Below are 25,605 nucleotides of genomic sequence, written 5' to 3'. Positions count from 1 at the left end.
AATGTCACAAAATATGAAATACTAATATTATATTGTAAGTACTGCAGTGTGTTGTCTTTTGAATACCTTGTTGCTTCCTGCACATTGCAAGTACCACACTGGATGTTATTGCTGTGTGATGGACTGAGGAAGGAAGGTGAAGATGGTTGGAATCTACAAATTTAACTGCTTTAATTATCTTAATCCATTGGTCTGAAAGTCTCAAACAAGTGGCTGCTAATCGCTTTCTCATTCTATATGTTTAAATTTCAGTTCAAACTAGACATTAAACTTCCATGCCCTTCACGGTGTTGATTTTGTCTGCATTTTTTTATCTCATACTTCCAAACTTCATTTGTATTATGTATGATGTTTTGTCTTCAGGCACATCTTAATTGATAAAGTTGCATTTCAGTTTTGCTTTTAAGTGTGGAATGGTAGGAGATGATAAAGAGAGATAAGTCTGAGACCTTGTTTGCCACAGGACATTTGTTTTGCTGTCTGGTGCTTCACAATGTTGAGAAGTGGTAGTAAACAATTGTCATCATGCACATAGATTATAGTTCATTTATATGCGAGAGGTACCAGCCTGGTTCCATAACTGTATATTGGTAACTTGAAAAAATAATCCATTTTAGCTCTCATAATCCTGGAGTATATTTGTTATATAGAAAAATAATGAAAAACATAGTATTTGATAGATGTAGGGAAAATTTACTTAATTTTTCTTTTAAAGGTGAAGAATGGCCCTACATACAACTGTACAGAATGTAGCTGTGTCTTCAAAAGCTTGGGTAGTTTAAATACACATATCAGCAAGATGCACATGGGTGGTCCACAGAATTCTGCAAGTGCTTCAGCAGATGTATCTCATGTTACAGCGGTAAGCTTTGCTTGGTGTATTGTGAAAATGCCTTTGAGAGTTTAATAGGTCTATATTTTAGTTCCAGTAATTCTTCAGATAAGTTAGAACTTCTAGACCTGTAGCTGTCTTTTGTCTTTTTCAAGTTTTGTGTGATCTTTGGTATTAATTTGCAGGATTAAATATTGGGAAAATGTAAATTGGCCAACTATATGCAAAAAAGTATTTGCAATTTGAGAGTTTGGTTGAAAATACAGCAGTTTAAGTCTGCAACTAAGTATAATTCTTGTTCTTACAGATGTTACCTCCTCTGATAAAGTGAAAATTATGGGGAAGTTTTAGAACTATTGAAATAATGTATTAGTTTCAACTAATTTTCAGAAATCGTTTGCATAATTCTCATCCATATAAACACATAGTGGATTCTTCTGTATCTGATAACTTTTTTTAAACGTTAGCTTCTTATTAGGCAGATTATAAAGGAAGAAAACCTAGCTTTATTGGAAGCAGTGGATGTTATTCTTTCTTTACCAAGATACAAAAAAGAGCTAAAATTCAGAAAATCTCTCTGGTTTCATAAGACTACAATATTTTTTGAGCCAGTGCATATTTAATTTTTCATATTACTCTTCTTTTCTTTGATTAGAACAACCTTTTCTACCTTTAGTCCCCTCTGTTTGCCTAATCTCCAGCTCATGCTTTATTGTTCAGTGGGTGATGAGTAATACTAGACTTTGAAAGAGGAGGGTTAAAATTTGAAGTCTGTACTTCATTTTCCAGCTGTGTCTTCTTGAAATAAACTGTCCAGTAATGTTGTTTGGGAAAGCTTTTTTTTTTTACATTTTCTGAGGTTGTTTTATAGGGCAGATACGATTTGTTTCTCTATGTTAATTCGTAAAAAGAAAGACTAATGTGTCTTATTTGTTTGCAAGCACACATATTCTCTATGTCTTTTTTTTACATTTTATATTCTCAAGCCTAATCTTAAATGCAGGATGGAAAAGAATTCCTTCATACTATCTCATGGGTTTTTTTCGCTGTCTAGCTCTGGGTTTTTTTGGTTTTTTTTGTTTGCTTAAATATATTGGGTTTGCTTAGCATATTAATATTTCAGCAGTGTGGTTTATCTCTGCTTGCATGAATACTTCACTGCTTGCATGAAAGAGGAGAATACAAAAAATCCCATACAACAGTATGAGCAAAGAGAGAGAAGGGAGAAAAAGATTCTTTCTAAAAAAAGATGCCAAGAAGTTTAGCAAGGAGGAGCAGAGATAAAAAAATTACATGTCAGTTGTATGTTAGAGGGGATTATGCTTTTTACTTGTAATTTTATATCTGAATCTGCATATATTTATTCCTATTTTTTTTCTATTGCTTTAGTAACTTAGTACATTATTAGATTAGCACAGGCATTATTAGATTTAGAACTTTCCTTCATTCGGCTGAAAACTTGCAGAGCTGCTTTAACAACAAATCTCCAGTATAATAATTCTATTCTGAACTTTGCCATCAGTCTCTGTCACCCCTTGGTACATACCTGGGGATAAGCAATGATTATGTCCTTATTAAGTACCCATTCCAAAAGCTGAAGTTTACTGAAGTGCTGTGCTACTGATGCCTTGGGTTTTAGCTTTTATATTTTCAGATTCTCGGCTGCTTAGTATGTAACTCTGAAACTTTATGTTAGATGTTAGTAAGTTCTCTTCACAGGGTAGTTAGACAAAACAATCCCTTCCCAGCTAGAGAATCAAGGACAACTGGTACCCAAAAAGCAGAAACAACAGCTAAGGGAAGAGGGCAAGCTAGGGGGTCGAGACTTCATAACCTGAAGCTGTGGTTGGACAGTTAACCCCAATATGTAGATGAACCAAAACTTATAAAAGTGTAAAGACTTGTAACCAGGAGGCATCTTGTATTTGACTTGGGTACAGCCCCGGCCAGGCTCTTGCACTGCCCAAGGTGTATCCTTTCAATAAATACCTATTTTATTACTTTTGCTCTGCCTAGTCTCTGTTCAGGTCAGCCTTTCCAGGCATCACTACCAAAGAATGTACTCTTGTGGGATACATGAGAATGTTTTCTAAACTATAGTGACTGTAAGGCTGTCATTTTGCTGTCATTTGCTGCATTAATATTTATAGCTAAGATGATTTTGTGTACTTCTGTTTCTCTCACATAGTCTGATTTCTCTGTGCTGCATTTCTGCGTTGTATCAGCTGTGTTTTTCTTCTTTTTGATAAAGATTTAAAATATTTTGATTTCTTTGTAGGACTCTGTCACCCAGCCTTTAGCAACATCCCCATCTAATCTTCTGCAACCTGTTGATAACAAATGGAAGAATGTAAGTATGGAGTTTTTGTCATATTTTTGTGTCGGGACTATAAGTAGGAGAAACTTTACATAATTTTGTAAATTTTCATTTAACTGGTGAAAAGGTGATACTTTGTGATAAGTTGGATCAGCTAATATGTGATGGGAAACTCCTTGGTGAATGCAGCTGGTTATTTAGAGGTGGAATAGGTCTTGAATGGGTTATATTGCCTCATTTGTTTACAAACTCATGATTTTGCATGTAAGTCTGTTCAATAGCTTTTCTATATAAAAAGACCAAATAGTAAGGATTCTTAAAAATCCTGGATTGCCCTACCTCTCTGCCTTTATTTTGCAGTCATTACCATGGTTTGGTTGGAGAGGGAAGGAGCTGTGTTCGTACAGGTTGAGTTGATTGGAATCTAGACAGCAGAGGAACTGTGGGGCTCAGGAGGAGCCGTGGAGCTGGGGGAGGATGATGCAGGGCTGACTTTCTGGAACTCCATAGCAAAAAGTTGTGGTGTACAGGAAGGTCTGTATGTGCCAGTCCCCCTGAGAGTTCTGGCAGGTTTTATCGCAGCTGTACAGCATCCTGTTTGTCAGACATAGGTTGCAGCATGGTATCTTAGGAACAGATGATCTTACTTACAATCTCCCCTTCCCTGGTACTGATTATTTTCTCTTGTACTCAAATCCATAAAACCAAGAACTGGGAAATGTGGCAGTGTTGCTTTAAAGTCACCATGAACAGCCCATCCACTGTAGGCAGGGCAGAAAAGGTGGAGGGGTGACACTGAATGTGTAATGAAGGGTTAGAATGTTTGGAACTCACGCTTGGCAATGGAGTAGTTGACTGCCTGGATAAGAATCAAGGGGCAAACAAATAATGCAGATATTATTGTGACAGTCTGCTGTACACCTTCCAGGCAGGACGATGACATTGATGAGTTATTCTTTGAGGAACTAAGGGACATATTTGAGTCAACTGCCCTTGCCCTTAGGGGGGACTTCAGCTTGCCAGAATTTACCTGGGAGAATCACACAGCCAATACAACCTTGGCCTGAAGATTGCTTAAAACCTGGATGACAACTTTGTGGAATAGGTCCTAAGGGAGCAGACTTAGAAAGATGCCCTCCTTGACCTACTGCTTGTCAGGAGAGAGGATTTCATAAGCAAAATGGAGATTGGCAACCATCCCTTGGTCACAATGACCATGAAGCAACAGATTTTAAAATCTCTGTTGACAGAAGGAAAAGTGCCAGCAGAGCCTCAGCTCTGGGCTTGAGGAGAGCAGACTTCAGGTTGCTCAGGGAACCTAGTAAATTTAAGGACCCGTGGGAAAATGTTTTTGCAGGTGCTGGGGAATATCAGTGCTGGTCACTGTTTAAATATCACCTTCTGAGGGCACAGGAGCAGGCAATTCGCAAATGTCACAAGTCAAGCAGGCAAGGCAGAAGGCCATGCTAGCTGAACAGAGATCTTCTCTTGGAAATAAGACAGAAAACAAAGGTGTATGCCCTATTGAAGCAAGGTCGGGTGACACAGGAAGAATACAGAGATACTGCTTGTTACTGTAGGGACAAAATTTAAGTGACCAAGGCTAGCCTGCAGTTGAAGCTCACCAGAACTGTGGGGGACAACAAAAAGAGTTTATTCAAATGTATTAATGGCAATAAGCAGTGTAAAAAATAACATTGGCCCGTTACAGGATGAGGATGGTCACCTGACAAATAGGGATAGGGACTTGGTCTGTTCAGCCTGGGGAAGACTTATACTTCATTTCAGTTACAACTTCTTCATGAGGGGAAGAGGATGGGCAAACACTGATCTCTTCTCTGTGGTGACCAGGGACAGGACCTGAGGGAATGGCCTGAAGTTGTGTCAGGGTAGGTTTAGGTTGGATATTAGGAAAAGGTTCTTCACCCAGAGGGTGGTTGTGCACTGGAACAGGCTCCCCAGGGAAGTGGTACGGCACCAAAACTGACAGACTTGAGGAAGCATTTGGACAATGGTCTCAGACACATGGTGTGATTCTTGGGGTGTACTGCACAGGGCCAGGAACTGGACTCGATCATCCTGATGGGTCCCTTCCAAAATATTCTGTGATAATGTGATGAAGAGTGCCAGGTTTTTCCTAGTGAGAGGTATGAGTTGGGAGCAATGGATCCCAATGCCTTCTCCTCCCAGAATTGCCTGAAACTGCCAGGCGGCTTTCCAGCGACTTTTCCCCTGGCCAATAGCACTGCCTGGGGTTTTTGTTACCCAAGTGTTACCAAGGACCCAGCACTTGGCCTTGTTGACCCTCACATAATTGAACTATTGACCAAGTCTGTCCAGATCCAGGGTTGTATATGGTCTACATTTCATTCTGGCAATTTTTAGGGTTTTTTCAGTTGTCTGTTTGAAGTGTTCATTATTCATGAACTGTATGCAATGATGCAGGAGGAATTAGAGCCATCAGAATCCTTAGAATATGCTATGGTGTGTTTATTAGTGAAGAGATTAGCTGTCTTGTCCATCAGATGAAATATTTAGATGTGATTTCATCTTCTGTTTTGAAGAAGAGAGAGAAATCTGTCATCTTAACAGAGAAGAGGAAAAAAATTCAAGGGTCAAAGCTAGTCAAATTAACACTTGGAAATAAAGTGTGAAATTTTAGTGAAGGTAATTTATTCTTGGAGCCGCATATTGAAGTTGGATGGCAACAGAAAAAGTTAACCACAATAAACTACTTGGTTTAAAGAACTGCTCTAATTTTTTACAGTGTCTATGACTTGAAGTAGTTCACTCAGAGCAGGCACACTGTCTGTGTGATCAGCAGATCAGAAACCAAGGGTCATTGCAAGGTGCACTGTTCCAATTGAACAGTTCTCTATGTTATCTTTAATCGGATGTTCAAGTAAGACCTTGAAGGAGAAACTTTTCATAATTTACAGTGTATCTTAAGAGTAATTGTAACAAACTTCATATATGTGCATGTATGTACTTTATTGTTCAAAAAAGATAACCTCCATGAGACTGTATACAAACTGCTGTATAATACACAAGACACACTGGCTAAATGCATGTAATGCTGTAATTTTCATATCAAAGATGATGTTGAGAAGTTCCTGCATTAACAATTGATTTTTCTCTTGATAAAGCCTGGGAGAATTTTATACACTTCTAGTGTAGGCATCTTGCTCAACATAAAAGCTTCCCTACCTTCTGTTTCCAGCTCTATAAAGGGCTGTTACACTCTTCAGCAAAGTGCTTTGCTTCAGTTCCTGTTTATGCCATTCTCATTGCAATACAGTGTGTCACCCATATCGAAATGTTTATAGCACTTTTGCTAAATTGGAATATGAAGAGATAGGGAGTCTTTTTGTGTCTTACTAGTGAGGTAAAAAAAGAACTAATGGTTAAATCAGCAAAGTAACAAGTGATACTCTCACATGCATGCAAGATAAACAAGATAAGGATTTGTTTTATATCATTTCATGATTAGGCATTAAGAATACTTCATCAAATTCACATGACATAATCTGAGTCAAGTTAATGTTTCTTAATATAGTCCTTTGTAACCGTCCTTTCTTTACTACAATGACTGTCATCTTAACCGTCTAGTGTAAAGTGCTAGTATAAAGAAAATCTCAGGGACATTTTCAGATTAGAAGGATGTAGTACAAATGTGAAGCCTATATAAAAATAAATTACTGAAAGCAGTTGTTTCAGTAATGCTATACTTATGCACTCTGTTCATCATAAGAAGAATAGTTTATAAATGTAGGCAAACAGGAGTCTTTATTTCTGATTTTAGAATAAATACCAAAGCTCTTTATCACTTTTTTCCTTCATATTTTTTACTGATATAGTCTAAGATACACAATTTCAAATTAAAATTGAGCAATTAGATTTTTACACTTCTAATTTTTTTTAGTATTTTGACAGAGTCTGATATGTGCTTAGTTTTTAGACTATGAAGAGATTTCTCTAAAACTAAGTGGTTTCAAAGGTTCCAAATTGAAGGGGAAAAGTTAGTTGTTTGTTCTGAAAGGTTTTGATACAGCAACACAGATAAATTACTAAAAAAATCTCTAATAGAAGGTTGTTTTTTCTGAAGGACCTGCTTGAGATAAATGTGAACATTAAAAAGATAGCCATGTCACTTTATTTCTTTTGGGAATTACTTTTCATGTGGCCTTTACACATGGAGTTCTGTAGTTGATCCTTCCCTGTGTTTTCTAAATTGGTTGAAGGTTCAGTAGTTAACAGTAAATTTAATTCAAGCTATAAGCTTACAATTTCAAGCTTGGGAAGAAGTGGAAAGAAAAGGGATATACAAAAGCAATTCTATAATGCAGTAAGCAAATTTTGAATGAGGCACTGTATAATCATTATGTATTGTACAAGTAGCCATCCTCATAGTGGACAGTTACCAGACATTTCAGGTAAGGGAGCTGGACAGGTGAGCTCATAACGCATACTTTTGATCTTCCTTGACGAACGTACCACTGTATATTTCAGGCCACACATTTTCGGTCTCCACTTCTTCAACAGACAGAAAACCAGGTGTCTCCAGCTGCTGCTCATCAGGGTCAGCAGACTGTCACTGATGTCATCCAGCAGCTCCTTGAGTTATCAGAACCAGGTCCAGTAGAAAATAACCAGCCTCAACAACCTGGTCAACAGCTCAACATTGCAGTGGGGATCAGTAGAGATATTTTGCAGGTAAGAGCTCTATGTGAGAACAGCTTTACGTTTCAGTGGTTCCTTTCTCATTCTTTCTTATATTTTAATGAAATTCTTACATTTTAATGAAAAATTTTCATTGAAATTTCATAATTTCATTATGGATTTCTAAACAATTCATCAGTCAAGAAAGAAATGTAATAATTTATTGAACGGGTATGGACTGCACCAATGTATCTTTGTATGGCTTTAGGTGTACACCCCTGTACATGGATATTTTTGCTAATTCTTTAAGCCTTCTGTTTTCCTGTTGCCTAGAAGCAGCTTTTGGCATGTCCTTAGGATATGCAGTGCTTAAAGCATGATATCATTCAAGAGGGAAAAATATTTTTATCTGGTTAAAAATGAGAATGTATTTACCCTGTTCTAATTAATAAGGGCTATCTGAATATTTCCTATTTGTGCAAAATTTTTTTCCCAAGGTCAGACAGTGTTTTTCCTAAAAACTTATTATATTTTGTCCTTAATAATGGCAGGAGACGTGGTGTAACAAAAGAGATGTAGGCTGGTGAATAACTATCTGTGCTTGTTCTGCAGCCTGCACCACATAAAGGCACAAACAGGAGGGATCAGGGCAGAGAATAATATTCTTTAGTGTTAGTGGTATCCTATAAGGTACCTTTTCATCTCTAGACTTTTAAGTACCATTTAAATTTGGGTTTGGAAGACCCAAATGTTATATGTGGCTATGGGCAAGTTCGCCCTGTTACCTGTGCTGAGTTCTCTAAAGTCTGGAATGTGATAAGGAATTGCAAAGAGTAAAAACATGATACATAACTATTATCGTGATAAGTGTTTAAAAAAAAAAAAAAAAGTTGTTTCCTGAAAGGCAGCTGCTGGCAAATGTGTAAGTACAGAAAATCCAACCTAAAATTTCAGAGACAGAAATCAGTGCTGTGTAATAATGTGTTTGCAGGTTTGAAATGCAGCTGAAATTTCATGACAATGAGACATTTAATTCCTTTAATTATATTTGCATTGTGTCTTCTGAGTACTTGTTTGAGAAAAGTTGGGGATAACTGTGGATTGTTTCATCCTTAATCTAGAAGTTTTTTTTGTTCTTTTTTTAGCAAGCATTAGAGAACAGCGGGTTGTCATCAATTCCTGTCTCTGCACATTCTACTGACTGCAGCCAGGCTAAGGCTGCTGGGGCCCAGGATCAGAACCCAGATGTCCCGAGTCTCTCAAATCACCAGGGTGATTCTAATAGTGCCGAACAAGATAAGGAGCAAGAGAGTACAGATAAACTAGATAAAAAAGAAAAAAAGTTCATTAAGAAAAAATCACCATTTTTGCCTGGTAATATTTCCACTGCTTTCTACTTCCTGTGCTGTAAAGAGTGTAGCAATTGTGGCTGTGTTTATGACTTTATGAAGGGATTTCCCAAAATGTGTTGTGGATTAGTTATGAACAGTATTTGTTCTTACCAAAAACACAATGTAAGGTATGATTAATAGTATTTGTAATTTTCATTTTAAAATATATTTTCATTAAAAAAACATGTTAAGATAGAATGAAGTGAAATTATACTTCTAAATCTTTTGGATTAAATCCAGAAGATGGATTTAATGTACAAAGAGGAGTTGTACAAAAAGGACAAAAAAAGTGTGAATCTATTATTCTCTCTCATCGTCATTCTCTGACAAGGACTGGGTTTTCATTGTGTCCCAGAGTAAAGAGTTCTTGCAAGGACTATTCTTCCCCTTTGGAAAAGAGGTCTTACAGAGGCATAAGGGCAGGACTGCAGATCTTGGCTGATCCCATGACGGGAAGGACGAAGGCTGGCATTATGAATAATTCTTCATGTCACCTGTCTCTGGAATCTCAGTACTGATATGATATTGTCACCACAAATACACGTTACTATTCTGTCTCTGTATACTGTGTTGTGTATATGCAAGCCTGCCTTTTGTTTCTGTGTGCTTAAATGCGACTTCAGTTTCAAGGTTGCTTGGGCTTTATGGCAACTACAATTGTTTGTTCCAAGTAAAACCTTCATACTTAAGCTGCCGGCCTGGTATATACAGTGCTATAATGCAGGCTTTGATGTCTATCTATAGTATCTTCACAGGTGCCTTGATGTTGCTTGTCTTTTGCAAGGGATGGAGAAATTGATCCAAAGTAAAAACTCATCTTCTTCAGTATAGCTGTGATAAAAATTAACATTAAATTGTTCCTCAGTGAAGAATTATTTGCTACTTGTGTTTAAGAGTAACAACTCTAGCTGTGACTAAAAAAAAAAAAATAAAAGGTCACTTCCGTACGGTCAAACACAACCACTTTTGTTTTTTGATAAAGTAACATGACCTCAGTGTGTTGACATAAAAAGAAACACTAGGTTAACTGATTTAAATAAGCAAACAATCTGATATATGAATAAAAAACTCAGAGAGAAGGGTTTTCTTTGATTTTTCTGTTGAGAAAAAATGTCCTGTTCCCTTAGGGCAGACCTTAGGGTTCTTGGATCATAAAACGACTTTTGTAAAAAAAATAGACTTAAATTGTTAATCTATCAGAAGGACTTGCACAGTTTTTCTTCCTTTACAAGTCTACAAAATGTAATTTAAGTCTGAATTTGTAAAAGAGAGGGTCAAGCAAAGTATCTCCTCCAGTTAGATAAGTGTTAAGTACATAAAATAATTTGGTGTGGTTGTGGTTGAGGATTTAAAATCATTGTTGGATAAATTTTTGTTAGATACATTATTTTTAAGTTAATGGGTGTATTATATTGCATTTACAGCTGCATTCTACATTTTTAAGTGGCATAAAATTGCGTTGTTTGAATTTTAACTGGCTTCTCATGTTTTGGTTTTTTTTTTGTCATTCCAGCCCATCACCATTTTCATGAAGTAGAATATATCTGATAGAGAAGTTAATCTTGTAATGTGTGTTGTGATGGCATCTATTTCACAAAGTATTTTATGGTCTGATTGCTTTGTACAATAGCATCAATGTAGCGGGATTTTTCAAGAACTGTTAGAAAGTTTAAAAAGCATTCATTTTGATATTCCTTGTTTTAGGTTCTATACGTGAAGAAAATGGAATCAGGTGGCATGTTTGTCCATATTGCTCTAAAGAATTTAAAAAACCAAGTGATTTAGTGCGCCACATTCGCATTCACACCCATGAGAAGCCATTCAAGTGTCCCCAGTGTTTCCGCGCCTTTGCTGTGAAGAGCACTCTAACAGCACACATAAAAACACACACTGGCATTAAAGCTTTCAAGTGCCAATTTTGTATGAAAAGCTTTTCCACCTCAGGGAGTTTAAAAGTTCACATTCGCCTGCATACAGGTAAGGCCTTTAATGGCTTTATGTATTCTATCATGTGGGTGGGACCTTGAATGAGAAAAGACTCTGAAATGTGTAAGTTGTAGACATGTCTGCCATTTCATTGTTAATATCTATCAGAGAATGCATCATTTTAGTGTTGTACATGATGAGTGTCATTTTTTGTAATAACTTTCTAGTGTTTCATGGCTTTGAAACTTCGGGCTGATACAAAAAACATGGCCTTTTAATTTTCCGATGATGAGTCAGTTATTGTTCCTTTCTAATATCACTATTCTGAATGTATTTAATTGTGTTTTCTAAAGAGTCATGCTCTTGCGATTTGACTTCTGGTTTTACTTATCCTCAGTCATTTTTAATACTTGCTCTGCATCTTCCTTCCCCCTCCCCGCACATTTTGATAATTTCACCATAACACTCAGGACTGGTTACTTTGCATTTTATGTTCTACATTACAGTGTTGCTCCATGTTTTCACCAACTTACTTGTTTTCAGCATCTTACACTGAATATCCTAGAACTCTTCTGATCATATGGTCTTTGTTTACATAATATGTGATGTCTTCAAAACCTTTTTATGTGATTGAACTATCCTTTCCACCAAGAGCAATGAATTTTCTGCTTTTGGTAGGCTACCTGGTTGTTTTCCAAGTTCTTTCTTTGTTCATATAGGTAAATGAAGTTTCAGCAAGATAAATGTGCTGCTCTTCCCTTTAATTCCTGTTTATGTAATTACCATCTGCAAAAGTATAATTTATTGGCTTAGGTGCATTTGGAATCCAATGTGTTTTAGAATTAGATTTATTTTATCCACGAAATATCAGTGTTGGATTCATCTGCAGAAAGTCTTCGCTTTTTTTTGTCCACTTGTAAACCAGCTTTTTTTTCTGCTAGTTTAAAGTCTGGCTTACTTCTTACAAGCATTCAGATTTAATTCAGAGTGGCAGAAGCACTAGGTGGCTTGGAAAACAGGTAGTCCAGTGTTTATGGAACTGCTCTGTAGTTTCAGATAATGTTTCATTTATTGCATTGTGAAGAATGGTTCATTCTTCTACATTTTTTCTGCCTGTGATTGAACTTGATAAAAGCTGTCTTCATAATACCCAGTCACATTTCCTAGCCTTTTAAGTGCAAGATTTCCCCTTGAACAAAACTGTAAAGTTATTCAGCTTTGCCTGGCTCTAATTTACCAAGTTCTCTAGGAAATCTCTCCCAGGGAGATGTTTCTACTGAATTTTGCATTACAAAAGTCTTTCTTTGATACTTCTGTTGGCATGCTTTTTTGACTGCTGTCAAACAGAGTTGATGTTTTTAGTGACTGATCTAGAAGTTTTTCGACTTTGTCATATCCCTGTTCCCTCTCTTTTATCCTGTTATATAAATACTTGTCTGTATGTTTGCTGATTCCCTTTTCTCACAGTTTTTTAAAAGTTTGTTTTGGAAAGACTTTAACCCACCACATGCAGTTCTTAGGAGACCTTCTGAAGCACTTGAAAACTGCAGTCACTTTTGCATCTTCCAGTTTCTTGATAGCAAACTTGCTTCAAGTGACGTGTTTCAGTTAATTAGCCATTCAGCAGATTAGTTGTAATTGGGTTGTATTGGGTTTTATGGATCTATTTGAAAACCTATGTTACAATAAACACCACGAGAGAAGGAAAAAAAATAAATAGGAAAGAGAATCAGTATTCTGAAGCTACATTTTTAGGTTGATGGAAATAAAATTTTAAACTAATTTTCTTTTTTAATCTTTTGCAGGTGTTAGGCCTTTTGCTTGTCCTCACTGTGACAAGAAGTTTAGAACATCAGGCCATCGGAAAACTCATGTCACTTCACATTTTAAACATACAGAACTAAGAAAGCTACGACACCAACGTAAACCTGCAAAAGTTCGAGTAGGAAAGTCAAGTGGTCCAGTACCAGACATTCCTTTGCAAGAGCCCATACTCATAACTGATTTAGGTAAAGAGCAAATAAATCCATACTCTTTTGAAACTTGCACTACAACGGAATATAAAAGTTGCATTTTAATCAAGCAAAAGCATTTAGAGCTCACTCATAAAGACACACATTGAAATGAGTCATCAAAAACAAACTTCAGCAAAGTGACATATTTTATAGTTTGCTTGTACTAGAATTAATAAGAACAGTATTTTTTTATTTACAGTGAAATTGTATAGTCCTTAACAGTAAGAAAGTATGTACATTTTTATATTAGGAGTTTATTTGAATATTATTAGACTGTTGATATAGAAGATATCAGAGAGATCATTACCTAGAGTCTTCTTAAGATGATCATGTTTCAGTAAACATTTGAAATAAAGATTACAGATATTAATGAGTAAGTCTGTTACATGTTTTTAAAGTATTTGTTATAATTATGACCTCAACTGAATTAGTAGTAATCATTAGTGGTCATATTTCCGAAAAAAAAAGGCAGCTTAATCCTGGAACCTGCTTTGGAGAATTCATCCAGTTAATTGAATTCTATTGTATGAATATTGTCACAGGGTTATGTAAAACCAGTTTTTGGAAGAAGCTGTGCAAAACAGTATGTTGTTGTCTGGTAGAGGTCAGTATTGTGGGTGAGGTGTTTACTCTTCGTTGTTTGATTGAACAGTCTGCTAACCCCTGACTTGTCTGTTGTGCAGCTTGATGGTGGAATCTTACATCGGTAATACCTTTAGCTTATATCGATAAAATTGTTACCACTCTTTAAAAATCCTTTTGTTTTCACTGCATCCAGAATCCAGGAATTACTGAAAGCAAGAGTAGGGGTTATTTTGGTATCAGATAGAAGAAACTTAAATTTTTGGGGTGCAATTAAAATTTAGCTGACAGCTTCAGACAGATCACACAGTATTTCTTTCTTGAGTGAACCCCAGAAACAAGTATAATCTCATTTTTCAGTTTTGAAGAAAAGCTCCACTCCAATACAATTAAGATCTGCTCAGTGAAACTCCGATTTTTGGAGAAAGATTAATATTGACAAGAAATACTATAGAATTTATTTCCTATGTATGCTGATAACACATGAACTCTGCTGATATTAGAATGTTCAATGTAAAAATAAGTTCTACTGTTTATCTAGAAGGTGTCATGTTTTTTCAACCCCTTGATAATATTTCCACATTTTTACTCCTTCGCCCCCCCAAAAGTAATCATAGTTCTTTTAGAGATGTCAAGAACCTAATAATGTTCCTTTATAATAGTGTTAGTCTTTGAGTGGCACTTCTGTTGATATATATCTTGCTTTCTAAATTTTTTCTAAAAGCCTGTGAAAAAAAGTCTGCAAATTATTCTCTACCTGTTTCAATGCTTTTCACAAAAGGCTTATTAAATATTAGCCAAGTTGTATACCTGATAATACCTGATATACATTGATTAAATATCATTTGCTAAGGTCGAGGTTGGAAGAAGATATTATTGGATTAGCAATGAATTCATAACTGTCAAATTTTTCTAGAGTTAATGCTTATTTTGGGCAAGGCTGCTACTGTAATAAGGTGGACCTGTTAATAAATGAAGAACTTACCACTAAAATGCCATGTACAGTATAATATCTATAATGCTAAATAGATGTGTGCATAATTTTAAGTAAATGCTGAGAATATGCACAATTTCTTTCTATTTTTGGACACCACAAGTTTAGTCATGCTTTCTTTTCAAATACTAGCTCTACTGACTACTGCATCTTTGGAATAACTTTGCCAATTAATTTTTCTTTTTTTTTGTGTGTGTGTGTTTATGTATGCAGGTCTTATCCAGCCAATCCCGAGGAATAGCCAGGTCTTCCAAAACTATTTTAACAATAATTTTGTGAATAATGCAGAGAGACCATACAAATGCTATTATTGCCATCGAGCCTATAAAAAATCTTGTCATCTTAAACAACACATCAGGTAAAATAAGCACAGTAAAGAAAGGAAATGTATGCCATAACAAATTTGTGGAAAGGCATGAAATTGATATAGTATTCGCCGAAAAGACTTTTTTTTTTACCATCTCTTAAACACTGAACCAGTGATAATTGATTTTTTTTTTTCTTGTAGAGTTGGAGGAAGCTTTGGACTAATTCATGGTTATGTGCAGTTCTAGCAGTATAAGTGGTTGTGTTCAATGTGCAGTTTACTTTACTGGCACTTCGATTCTTTTTTCCAGAACTGTATATGGAAAATAACAAGCACTGTTTGTGAATTTTTATGGTAATTTTGTAATTGCATACTCCAGATTGCCTGCTTCATATGTAAATCCTATTTTTTGAGAAGGAAATTTGCCTTTTGTCCTTTATAGAAAACCTATAAGAATTTGAGTTTGCATTGTAATTGAATAAATACTGTTGGGGATCATTTTGTTGCTTGAAGCTCAGTTCAAGTTCCGTGTAGTCACTGCTTGTTAGAACCACAAAGTCATGGAGTCATAGAAAAATGTAGGTTGTAGGAGAACCAGGGGAGGTAACTAATCCAATCTTGTTTTAAAAATAAGAGTAGCTTCAAAGTTAGATCAGGTTGCAGTTTTACAGGTAATGAGATTTAACATTTAGTCAAGGTATGAAACAGTGCTCTCTGACTTACAAACTATAAATAATTAGAAGAAATACGAAAAAACCCCACCTTAGATGATTACAAGAATCTAAGGGAGGAGTCTCTACAAGCAGGTGGTAATCTGCAATGTCAGCTCTGTTCTGCTTTCTCACTCTCTCTAGTTCAGATCATGGTGAGTTCCTCATACTCTCTTTACAAATCACGTTCTGTATTTTTACATTCTCAGACTGCCTTGAAACAGTTCTTGGGTTTTATATGCTGTCTTTACCAGGAGGAAGGGAAGTTTTACAATATCCCATCTTTTCTTTCGTAATATCCTACCTATATTTCTCACTGTCTTTGGTAGACACATTCCAGATTGATGGATTTAAATGAAAATAATTTCCAATTATACTGTAAATGCAAAAATATGATGTGGGTGCCAATGACTTGCTGCTGTGTTTCTTTGATCTTTCAACAGACTACTGATTGAAGCATGACTTTGTTTAAGGTTTTGTGGAGGAATTTTCTTTTTACATGTTTGCTCTTTGTAAATTGGCGTTGCTAAAATTAAATTGCTATGCTTGATAATTCTGTGGAGAGTGTGTCCTCATGGAGTGATGCTGATCATTGCTTGCAAAGCTTGTTTCCCTTTCTGAGAAAGGTGGAAATTTGTAGTATAGGTATTTTCAGTAGAGCAGTGACTGTGAATGGTGTGTCAAATAATCCCCCAGGCACACCAAAGAAAGTCAGGATACCCTACTGCTAATTTTTATTGTGTATATTAGTAGCAAAACAGTAATCTTACTATCTGTCATATACTTTGCTATGGCATCTGATGTGGTGGTCATAGACCAAGGTTACTGTAATCATAAGCTGTCCATAACTTTTCTAGATTTCATTAAATTTTGCTTCTTTTATCTTCTATTTTCTAGCATTCCCATTGCCTTCTTTGTAGCTCTCTCCTGGGATGCTACAGTTGTTACCCTTAAAATTCTTGTTGAATTCCATTTCATTTCCTAACTTTTCCTTCCACCTGTTTTGTATCTCAGTGTAGTCCTAAAGGGAAGCTCCTCTAGCACCTCTGGAAGGAAGAATATATTGACTGCTATGTACTTTGATAATAAAAGTAAGAGGCTTTCTCCACTTGAATATTTTTTTGACGTAGCATTGTGAGAGGCAGGTTTGTGCCTTGTTCAGGAGTTATTCGGGATGGACACAGTTGTTTTCCTGAGAGTTTTGTTGTTAAGTGTAGTGGTAGTAGATACAAGGAGAGCCATGTCTTTTTCTCCAAACTTTTGTGGACAGTTTTTTAGCTGAATTGAGGAAAATACATGTGAGTGATAAAATGCTAGTCTGAAGAACTACTACACCGTCTGGAGCAGAAAAATTAAACCCGCCTATGATGATGGAGATGTAGTAGAATCAGAAAAGGAGATTGGACTGTTTTTAGCCCTGATAGGTTGTTTGTAAGTTCTTAAAGTTCAATTTCAGGCTTTTCTTAATTGCAGCCTCTTCCATCCTATACAGCTGTCACCTTAGTTTGGTTTATTTTGCTCATTTTAAAATTGAGTCCTTTAATAACTTTATAAATTAAACTGTTAAATTCTGCTTTTTCTTAAAAAGGTCTCACACAGGTGAAAAGCCATTTAAGTGCTCTCAGTGTGGAAGAGGTTTTGTGTCAGCTGGAGTTCTGAAAGCACATATTAGAACACACACTGGACTGAAAGCTTTCAAGTGTGTTGTGTGCAATGGGGCCTTCACTACTGGCGGTAGCCTCAGGCGACACATGGGAATCCATAATGACCTTCGACCATATATGTGTCCCTACTGTCAAAAAACATTCAAAACATCACTCAACTGTAAAAAGCACATGAAGACTCACAGGTATGCTTGCAATTTTTGTATGAATCTTTCAATGTAGTTCAGCAGCCATTCCTTAAAGATACTTGGAAAGACAGCTTTGCTCTGTAGCAACTGAATATGTTCAAATAAGGATCTTTTTTTATGGGTAGCAAACCTTAGGTGCCTTTGTAGGTATAATAAATTGTGATGTATAGTAAAAATAAAAAATTGTTCATATAAATAGTACATTTGTCTAACTGCAACCATAAAGACTTTCTCACCTTACTTTGTAGATATGAACTTGCACAGCAACTTCAGCAGAATCAGCAGTCTTCTTCAATAGATGATTCTACAGTACATCAACAGAGCATTCATGTTTCTACACAAATGCAGGTGGAGATACAAAGTGATGAGCTACAGCAGTCAGAAACTGTTGCAACAGATCAGCAGGCTATTTTAGAGTTAGACCAGCAGCCAGTAGTAGGCACAGAAGAAACAGCACTAGAACAAGAATTGACTGATCAGCCTTTAGAGCAAGATGAAGGTGAGTATTTGAAATATGATAAGGTTTATAATGAGGTAAGTTTATAAGTTCTCAAATAATTGTTTCTTGACAGGAACTACAAAAATAGATGGAGTAAAGGCTACTTACTGTATACCTAAAAGTATATAGTACAGTTTCATTCATTGCTGTTTAGGCTTACTATTAAAATAAAAAAAAGATTAAATTTGTACCCTTTAATTGTAGCAATCAAAACTATTAAACAAATATACAGAAAAATAATCTGTCCGCAAAACCTTACCATGTCAGTTCTCTTATTATTAAAAAGCTGCTTTGTAGTCGAATTAGAAAGTAATACCTGTGGTTTGAGCTGAATGTTCGATGTTCTTATTTAATTTGTAATAATGGAACAAAATATTTTGGTTTTGTTTCCTTGCTCTTTCTTATGGTGCAATGAGTTATCAAGAACAACAGGGGAATATAAATAAAATGTACTATAAGCAAATATTTAAATACCTGTTCAGCTAATATTTATTTTTAATGCGAAAATTTGGTTGACTGTAGAATATGGGGGTTTCGAAACAAGTGAAATATGCATTTAGTTACATCTTTTTTTCTTGATATTTCCCCCTTTCCCCTCTCCTTCCTTTCCCCATTTCAGATAGATTTGTGACATCCCAGCATGCTTTACAGGAAAACATCACTCAGTTTGAACAACAGACTATAACACAGCAGCCATTTGATCAACAGACCTTATCACAAGGTTAGTAATAAATAAAGGAGGTAAAAAGTAGTTTTTATAAATCCAGCTTTACAGCATAGCTATGATAAAACATTTTCAAAGTGGGCATCTGCAGTCAAAGTAACTGCAATGCAGAGAAATTGGAAAAAAATTGCCATTCTGAAGCTATACTTGGTAGAATATTATGAATACTTTTTTTTTTTTCTGTTATGAGCCAATGTCTAGTCATTTCTGTATGGGTTTTATAGTCAAGCGTATAATATTCTTTCCTTGATTGTATTTGAAATTGCTGTGGTAGTAGGCAGTTTGCACGAGTTTCTCCCTCATTATACATGCTCATAACCTGAGATGATCAGAAACACAATCTTAAGATTTGAGTGAGTAGCTACTGGGATTCATTTTGGAAAAAGACAGTGCGAAATACAGTCATGTAAAAATCATACTTTCACCTATCCATAGCAGTTTCTTTTTATATTTTATTGAGCAATGAAACTAGCAAATGAAGAGATTGTAAGCAGTTGGAAACTCCTTTTTTCCCCTAAAATACAGAGAAACATGCCTAGGCATGTGTAGCCTGCAAATGGTGAAGAAATTACTGTCTTTCTATGCTTTTTTTTTTTTTTTTAATTGTTACATCATATGAATCTACTATTTTGTTTTGGGGTTTTATCGGTTATTTTTTTTTGGATTTTGTGTCACGGGGGCTGCTGCTGAGTTGGGGAATGTTCAAGGGGTTTTAATTTGTTTTGTTTTGGAAGTATACATCACTGGCTTTACCTTGATCTCCTTGTTTCTGACTCTAGGAAATAACTTCATGTAGCTGATAACCCATAATTGGTATTCTATCTGCACAAACTTAGTTTCATTCCCTTTTAATTGTATAGCATCATCATTTCTAAAAACTTAATTGACTGTGGTAAGTTGCATCAGACTGTGAAGAAATGGTATAATTTGCCAATTTTAATTCTCTAGGTTATGCTGCTTTACGTGTAAAGAAAAGAAAAATAAAGTCTCCACCTTTATTAAACAAGATTGATCCAGATCCTCTTAAAATACTATGATTATTTTCATTGGTTGACTTTTACAGTTTTTCAAATCAATGAGAAGACACTACGGAAAAAAAAAGCCTTTTGTTCTACATTATTCTGAAGAATAGTGGTGATTTTTGTTTTGTTTTTTTTAATGGCTCCTTAGAATTTATAAACCCAATAAGTAACTATTGTTTTGTTATTGTATTTAAAATTCAATTTCTGTGGATGTGTATCTTCTGCATTATATAAATATAGAATGATTTCTTGGGGAAGAGAAAGACTCCTAGAACCCACAAAACAATTCTTTCATTATCCGAAATCTGGATTGATCATCAATATGTTGTAAAATTGGTACAGAGAAACAGAACATGTGTAGTGTGGGCATTTCAAAGTCTCATTTGTATAAGATGTTTCCTATTCTACTTGGAATCTCATCCACAGATTCCCAACTCTTTGAAGTTTCCTTGAAGATCCTGGAGCCCTTCAAAATTTTTGAATTTCAGGTAGGTAAGCATTTGCGCGGATGCATGCGTTAAATTGGTCGACCCTCTCCCTATGTCTGCATCTGTGCTTCATGCTCCTAATTTCTTTTTCCTATCAGCTAGGCAGAACATTCAAGCTTAAAATGCTGTCTTTTTTATTCTTGATATTTATAGGCTGTATTCTGGTTAAAATATTTTGCTTCAGTGTTTATTAATAAAATGATGTAGGAGTTTAAAAAAGATCTTTGAAAGGTTTTTTGATTTTTCTTTTTCCTTTTTTAAGGGAAAAACTCCGACTTTGCATTTTAGACAGATAAGGCTAATTTCTAGGTCTACATAGACCAGGAAGAACTTTGCTTCTTCTTTCAGGTTTGCTTGTAATACTTCTGTTGAATTTCTTGTTTGTTCAGATAGATTATCTTTCCCATATGTTCAGACTTGTAAAGGAGTGCAGATCCTGTGAGGATGCTACAGTATCATAATCTGTGATTCATTTGAGCTAGGTTTGAAGGCTGAGGAAAACGACTTACGTTCTTTGTAGTGCGTTCAGCCATCTTCATTTGAAGACTTTTAAGTGAAGTAAGAACCAACAGATGCGTCTTCTATCTGAAATTGTCTTCGGGTTATTGAATATCATCTGTCAGCAAATGTGTTTTCATATAAATTATATCACCTTTGCTTCCTTGAAAGTGTCCCTGTAAGCATGGTTGAATGGTAGTTCCATTAGTGGTGATAGGCAAATGATCTTGAAAAACTGGAAGTCCAAATGCTGTTAGTTCTATAGCCCAGACAAATATACCCTTGCCACCAGAATGATACTTGCTTTCACTCTCAGGGCTTAGATTTCTTATCTTTCAGTAACTGTTTATAGGTATTTGCAGTCAGTACTGTTTAGCTGGTTGCCTTTGCCTAAGAAGCAAACCTGCAGAGCATGTAATTGTTAGTCAGTGATCCCTGCTGAGATGCACGTGTTCATGTTGATGTTTATAATGTTAGAATTTAAAAGATCTGTGAAATGTCTACTAAATTAAATATTGTTTCATACTGTTACATAATACATATGTAACTATCATACCGTTGTTTTCTCATTCTCACATGCAAGACGCATGAGTAAAATTATTTCCAGAGTATTCTGGTTTTTGCTAATACAGGAGATAATAGGTTGGATAATATCCTAAAGCCAAAAAAACCCCAAGCAACGCAAATTATTACTTGTACTGAAAAACACAGAATTAAATTCCAAGTTCAGAGGACTTTGTAGAGGCTCCCCTTATTATACAGTGCTTAAGATATTCTCTGTTCTTGTAAGATTGATCAAAAGCTTCTGGGAAACAGCATACAGTGATGAAAAGGAGCAGAAAATAAAGGTTGTGAAATTTCTGTCTCAGACTGAGTGTCTGGGTTCTGTTGTTTGGTGGTATGGAAATTTTTTTTTTCTGTTCTGTAGAAATAGTATGGTGCTAGCAAATGCTTTTAGAATGCTCAAAGCTGTCAGATCTTTTTTTGAATTTTGAGGGGAAGATGACCCTTATGCTAGGAATTGAGCAAAATGGGGATGCATTCCTGTTTGGTTTCTGTTTATTCCAAAACTGCTTTCAGAAGTAGCATTTCTTTCTTCAGTTTTTCCTCAAATACGTCTACATTTAGATCTTCTCTTCCTGAGCATTTTGTTGCATGATCCTGGGAGATCTTTCAGAATGTCAGTAATTTATTTAAACATCGTGCAATTAAATAGGTCATAGCACAGTAACTTCTTTTTTCCTTCTTAGCTAGTAAAATTTATTGATTAAAAACGTTTCAGGTTTATTTAATAGTTGGGTTTTTTTTTTTTTTAATGTAGGGCATGTAAATAACATCACTTCGCTCCAGTTTCTTGAGTCTTGTTTTTTTGTATTCTCATCCCATGTAGTGGGAATGTCATTTTTCTATAGAGATACTTCTAAAATTTATTTGAGAAGGAGAAATTAGAAACCTTCTTATCACTGCAGAACTTGTCATTGCTTTCTTCAGGCTACGTTTTTTGTCATTTCACAAGGGGTAATTGAGGTGCAAGGTGCAGCTCTTAGTATCTTTTTTTTCTTGTACTCTTGTGGTACTTCTAGGAGAGAAAATGTTATACAAATTTCAGCATTAGGTTTGGTGACTAGTTATGATCTGATTACTAATGCTTTCAAGATGTATTTACATTTGTGAGTTTTCATTCTATGGTGGAAGCAATAGCTTACAAATAGGTGTTTTTTTCTCTACTGATTACAATATTCTGCTCTGGAAAGTGTATTGTGGAAAATTTTCTGCTTAAACTCAACACATCTAGGTTTTTGTTTACTGTTGCTCGAAAACATTCTATAAGCATTGCTTTTTGGTCTTTGATGCTGTGATCATCTGATGTGGGTTTGTTTCTACCCTGTTTTCATAATCTTCATTCTTTTTGTCCACTAAAGGCAAACTGCGCAGAAGTACTGAAATTGTTGCCCATACATTAATTACTGATACCTGTGGTTTAATTTTTTTCCACATGACATTGTGGATTGTTTTTTAATACTGGAATTATTAAGATTTAAAAGGGTTGATAAAAGGACATCTCTAGTAGCATTTAAAAACACTGCAATCTGAGCTGTATTTCCCTGGCTCTCAATCATTGGTGCTATCATTTCATTCATTCATTTAGAAAAGGAGATGATTAAGATCTGCTGTTTCAGGAGAACAAAACCAAATAAAAATTTCAGAGTTTCATACCAGAAATGTGAATAAAAATGTGTTTATTTTTTACTTTGCAGTTTGCCTTTGAGAGGCTCTACTTTACTATTATCTAAAGAGTGGGAATATGTGGAGGAGATCCAAAGTAGGAGAAAATGGGGTTACTTTATCAGAAACTGGAGTTCTCCTATTGGGTCATCTCCTCCACTCACCCGCCATCCTCCCCACTGAGCTTTGCATCCTTGTGATCGGCTTTCAGTGTAGTTAAGGGAGCGTGGTACCAACGTGGATAAAGGGAGATGGGTCAACCTGTTTGACACATGCATGCTTACATACAAGAAATTCAAAATTTCAATGGCTCTAAGGTAGTTGTGGCACCTTGAAGAAACTTCAAACAGTGTTTTTCTGTGGAGGAGATTTTCCAATAGAATTCCAGCTAACGGTAAGTAACCCTGTTATGCCTATTACATAGATGCCAGAAACGTGTTTTGATGCTCAACAGTGAAGAGTACAACTATTACTATATGGTAATGCTACTTCTCTCTTTTTAAGGTAGTCTTCAGAAAAGTGTGGTGCTGTTCAAAGTCCAAATCAGTGTATTTTCCAGGTTTATGACTGTTTAATTTCTGTCAGGTTTTACTGTGAATGACAGCTACAATCAACAGACTCAATTTCCAGCTGTACAACAGCTGCAGGATTCAAGCACACTTGAATCTCAGGCTCTTTCTACGAGTTATCATCCACCTGCCCTTCTTCAGGTTCCAAATACAGACACTATAAACGTAGTAAGTACTACTTGAAGGCAGGATTCATTGTTCTGTGTTCAGTCGTGGCTTTCTTGCACCATTTCATTGGTGACAGGTAAAACAAGAAGTCAGAAAAGTTTTAGGATTTCTTCTCTAGATTGCTTATGTTTAACAGCTGGAAAATAGGAAGGTGAGGAGAGGAAAAGTGACTTGACTGCAGTTTCTGAGAAGGAGATGTATGTTTGCATGCTCTAGACTTAAAAAATTCTATAATATTGGATTGTGAGTTTAAAACTAAGGAGTGGATTTAATGTTGCGAAATTAAATGATTAAATTTCTATAGATATCTATGATCAAGCAATGAAAAAAGCATTACAAATCTTCAGTGATCATTCATGGAGCTTGCATATTGCAGTGTATGATGTTTTTGCATGGTGCTCATTTAGTTAAATATATAAAAGGGCTCAATTGCTAAAAATACAGTTTAAATGTAACTTTTTATGACAGTAGAAATACCTAGCATGATGACAATCTGCTGTAATGTATTTACCATGATGATCTCTGAGTTACTGTCCATTCAAGCGTGTTTGCAAAGTGTAGATGTTGTCAGGGAACTGATTTGGGTTTTAGGATCTGGAAGAGTTTGAGTTATTTCAACCTGCAGGCTTCGGAATTTTCTTTGCTTCAAATCTTGAAATATTCTCAAGGATTATTCTGTTGTGGCTTTTACTTATAGGAATGTTCAGAAAGTAGTGAAGTCTGTCAGCAACACTGTTTTGCTGCTTATTCAGTGTTTAAAATGATTACTCTAGTTTTAAATTTACCTCCTCAAACACTAGAAAATCTAGACAATTTAAATACATTTTTGTGGAGATTCAGAGAAGTGTAAGTGCACTATGTTGTCTGTTTATTCCAGTTCAGTAGCTGAACGTTTTCATGCTTTCCTTCTCACTATGGAAGAGCGAACTATTATATTGCACTCTTAATTTCCTGTCAAAATGTACGAAAGCATAAATTTAATTACTTGTGTTGACTGTAAATGCTGTAATTTTTTTCTTGCCTATTTGTGAGACTCTATATAAATATTGCGTTTCTGAAATTCACTTGAGTCTTTGATTTTTAGACCACTCGCTTGATACAAGATCAGTCACCACAGGAAGAGCTTGAATTGCACACACAACGGCCTCATTTTCTTGAGGATAATGAAGATCAAAGTAGGCGTTCATATAGGTGTGTTAAACTTTTACTTTTGTAACAGAATTTCTTCAATCTTTTGGGCTAATGATTACATAAATCTAATGAAAATTATTTGCTATTTGATTCTTATAGATGTGAGTATTGCAACAAGGGTTTTAAGAAATCCAGCCATTTGAAACAACATGTACGATCACATACTGGTGAGAAACCTTACAAATGCCAACTCTGTGGCCGTGGTTTTGTTTCCTCGGGAGTTCTTAAGTCACATGAGAAGACTCATACAGGTAAGTGGAGTATACCAGCTCTATATTAGCTTAACCCATGTTTGGGTTTTGTAAATATCCTGTGTGAGTAAACTTAAACAAATAGCATGCTACTTATTTGTTTCTGTTACTTTAAGGAGTTAAAGCATTCAGCTGTAGCATTTGCAATACCTCCTTCACAACTAATGGCAGCCTTACCAGGCACATGGCAACTCACATGAGCATGAAGCCTTACAAGTGCCCATTCTGTGATGAAAGCTTTCGAACAACTGTTCACTGCAAAAAACATATGAAAAAACATCAGGCAGTTTCCTCAGCTGTAGCAGCAGCTACAGATACAGGAGGGGGAGGTAAATGATTTCATTTTTACTTTTACAGTCCTTACTACATAATAAATAAGAAATA

At 35.6% G+C, this 25,605-nt stretch overlaps 1 protein-coding gene across 8 annotated transcripts in view; it reads left to right on the top strand.

Moving 5' to 3' along the window:
• ZNF236 (zinc finger protein 236) overlaps positions 1-25,605 on the top strand; it is a 73,046-nt gene that overhangs the window by 23,612 nt on the left and 23,829 nt on the right. For 6 of the 8 annotated variants that reach the window (XR_015806460.1, XM_014875164.2, XM_088172329.1 and 3 more), the window contains exons 7-20: positions 716-862; positions 3,111-3,182; positions 7,659-7,862; positions 8,954-9,182; positions 10,904-11,176; positions 12,931-13,134; positions 14,930-15,074; positions 17,322-17,582; positions 17,834-18,084; positions 18,704-18,805; positions 23,628-23,779; positions 24,864-24,970; positions 25,070-25,221; positions 25,338-25,550. Coding sequence is in view for 7 of the 8 variants with exons in the window: in XM_014875164.2 (XP_014730650.2) it covers positions 716-862; positions 3,111-3,182; positions 7,659-7,862; positions 8,954-9,182; positions 10,904-11,176; positions 12,931-13,134; positions 14,930-15,074; positions 17,322-17,582; positions 17,834-18,084; positions 18,704-18,805; positions 23,628-23,779; positions 24,864-24,970; positions 25,070-25,221; positions 25,338-25,550 (2,512 nt within the window). In the remaining variant the exon portion in view is untranslated. The remainder of the gene's footprint in view (positions 1-715; positions 863-3,110; positions 3,183-7,658; positions 7,863-8,953; positions 9,183-10,903; positions 11,177-12,930; positions 13,135-14,929; positions 15,075-17,321; positions 17,583-17,833; positions 18,085-18,703; positions 18,806-23,627; positions 23,780-24,863; positions 24,971-25,069; positions 25,222-25,337; positions 25,551-25,605) is intronic. The other 2 variants (XM_088172349.1, XM_014875166.2) reach the window with 2 other exon arrangements.

This window comes from Sturnus vulgaris, chromosome 1 (genome assembly GCF_052056855.1).
Source record: "Sturnus vulgaris isolate bStuVul1 chromosome 1, bStuVul1.hap1, whole genome shotgun sequence".
NCBI lineage: Eukaryota > Metazoa > Chordata > Aves > Passeriformes > Sturnidae > Sturnus > Sturnus vulgaris.
Note: the sequence above shows the minus strand (reverse complement) of the source record. Positions and strands in the feature narration are given on the sequence as shown.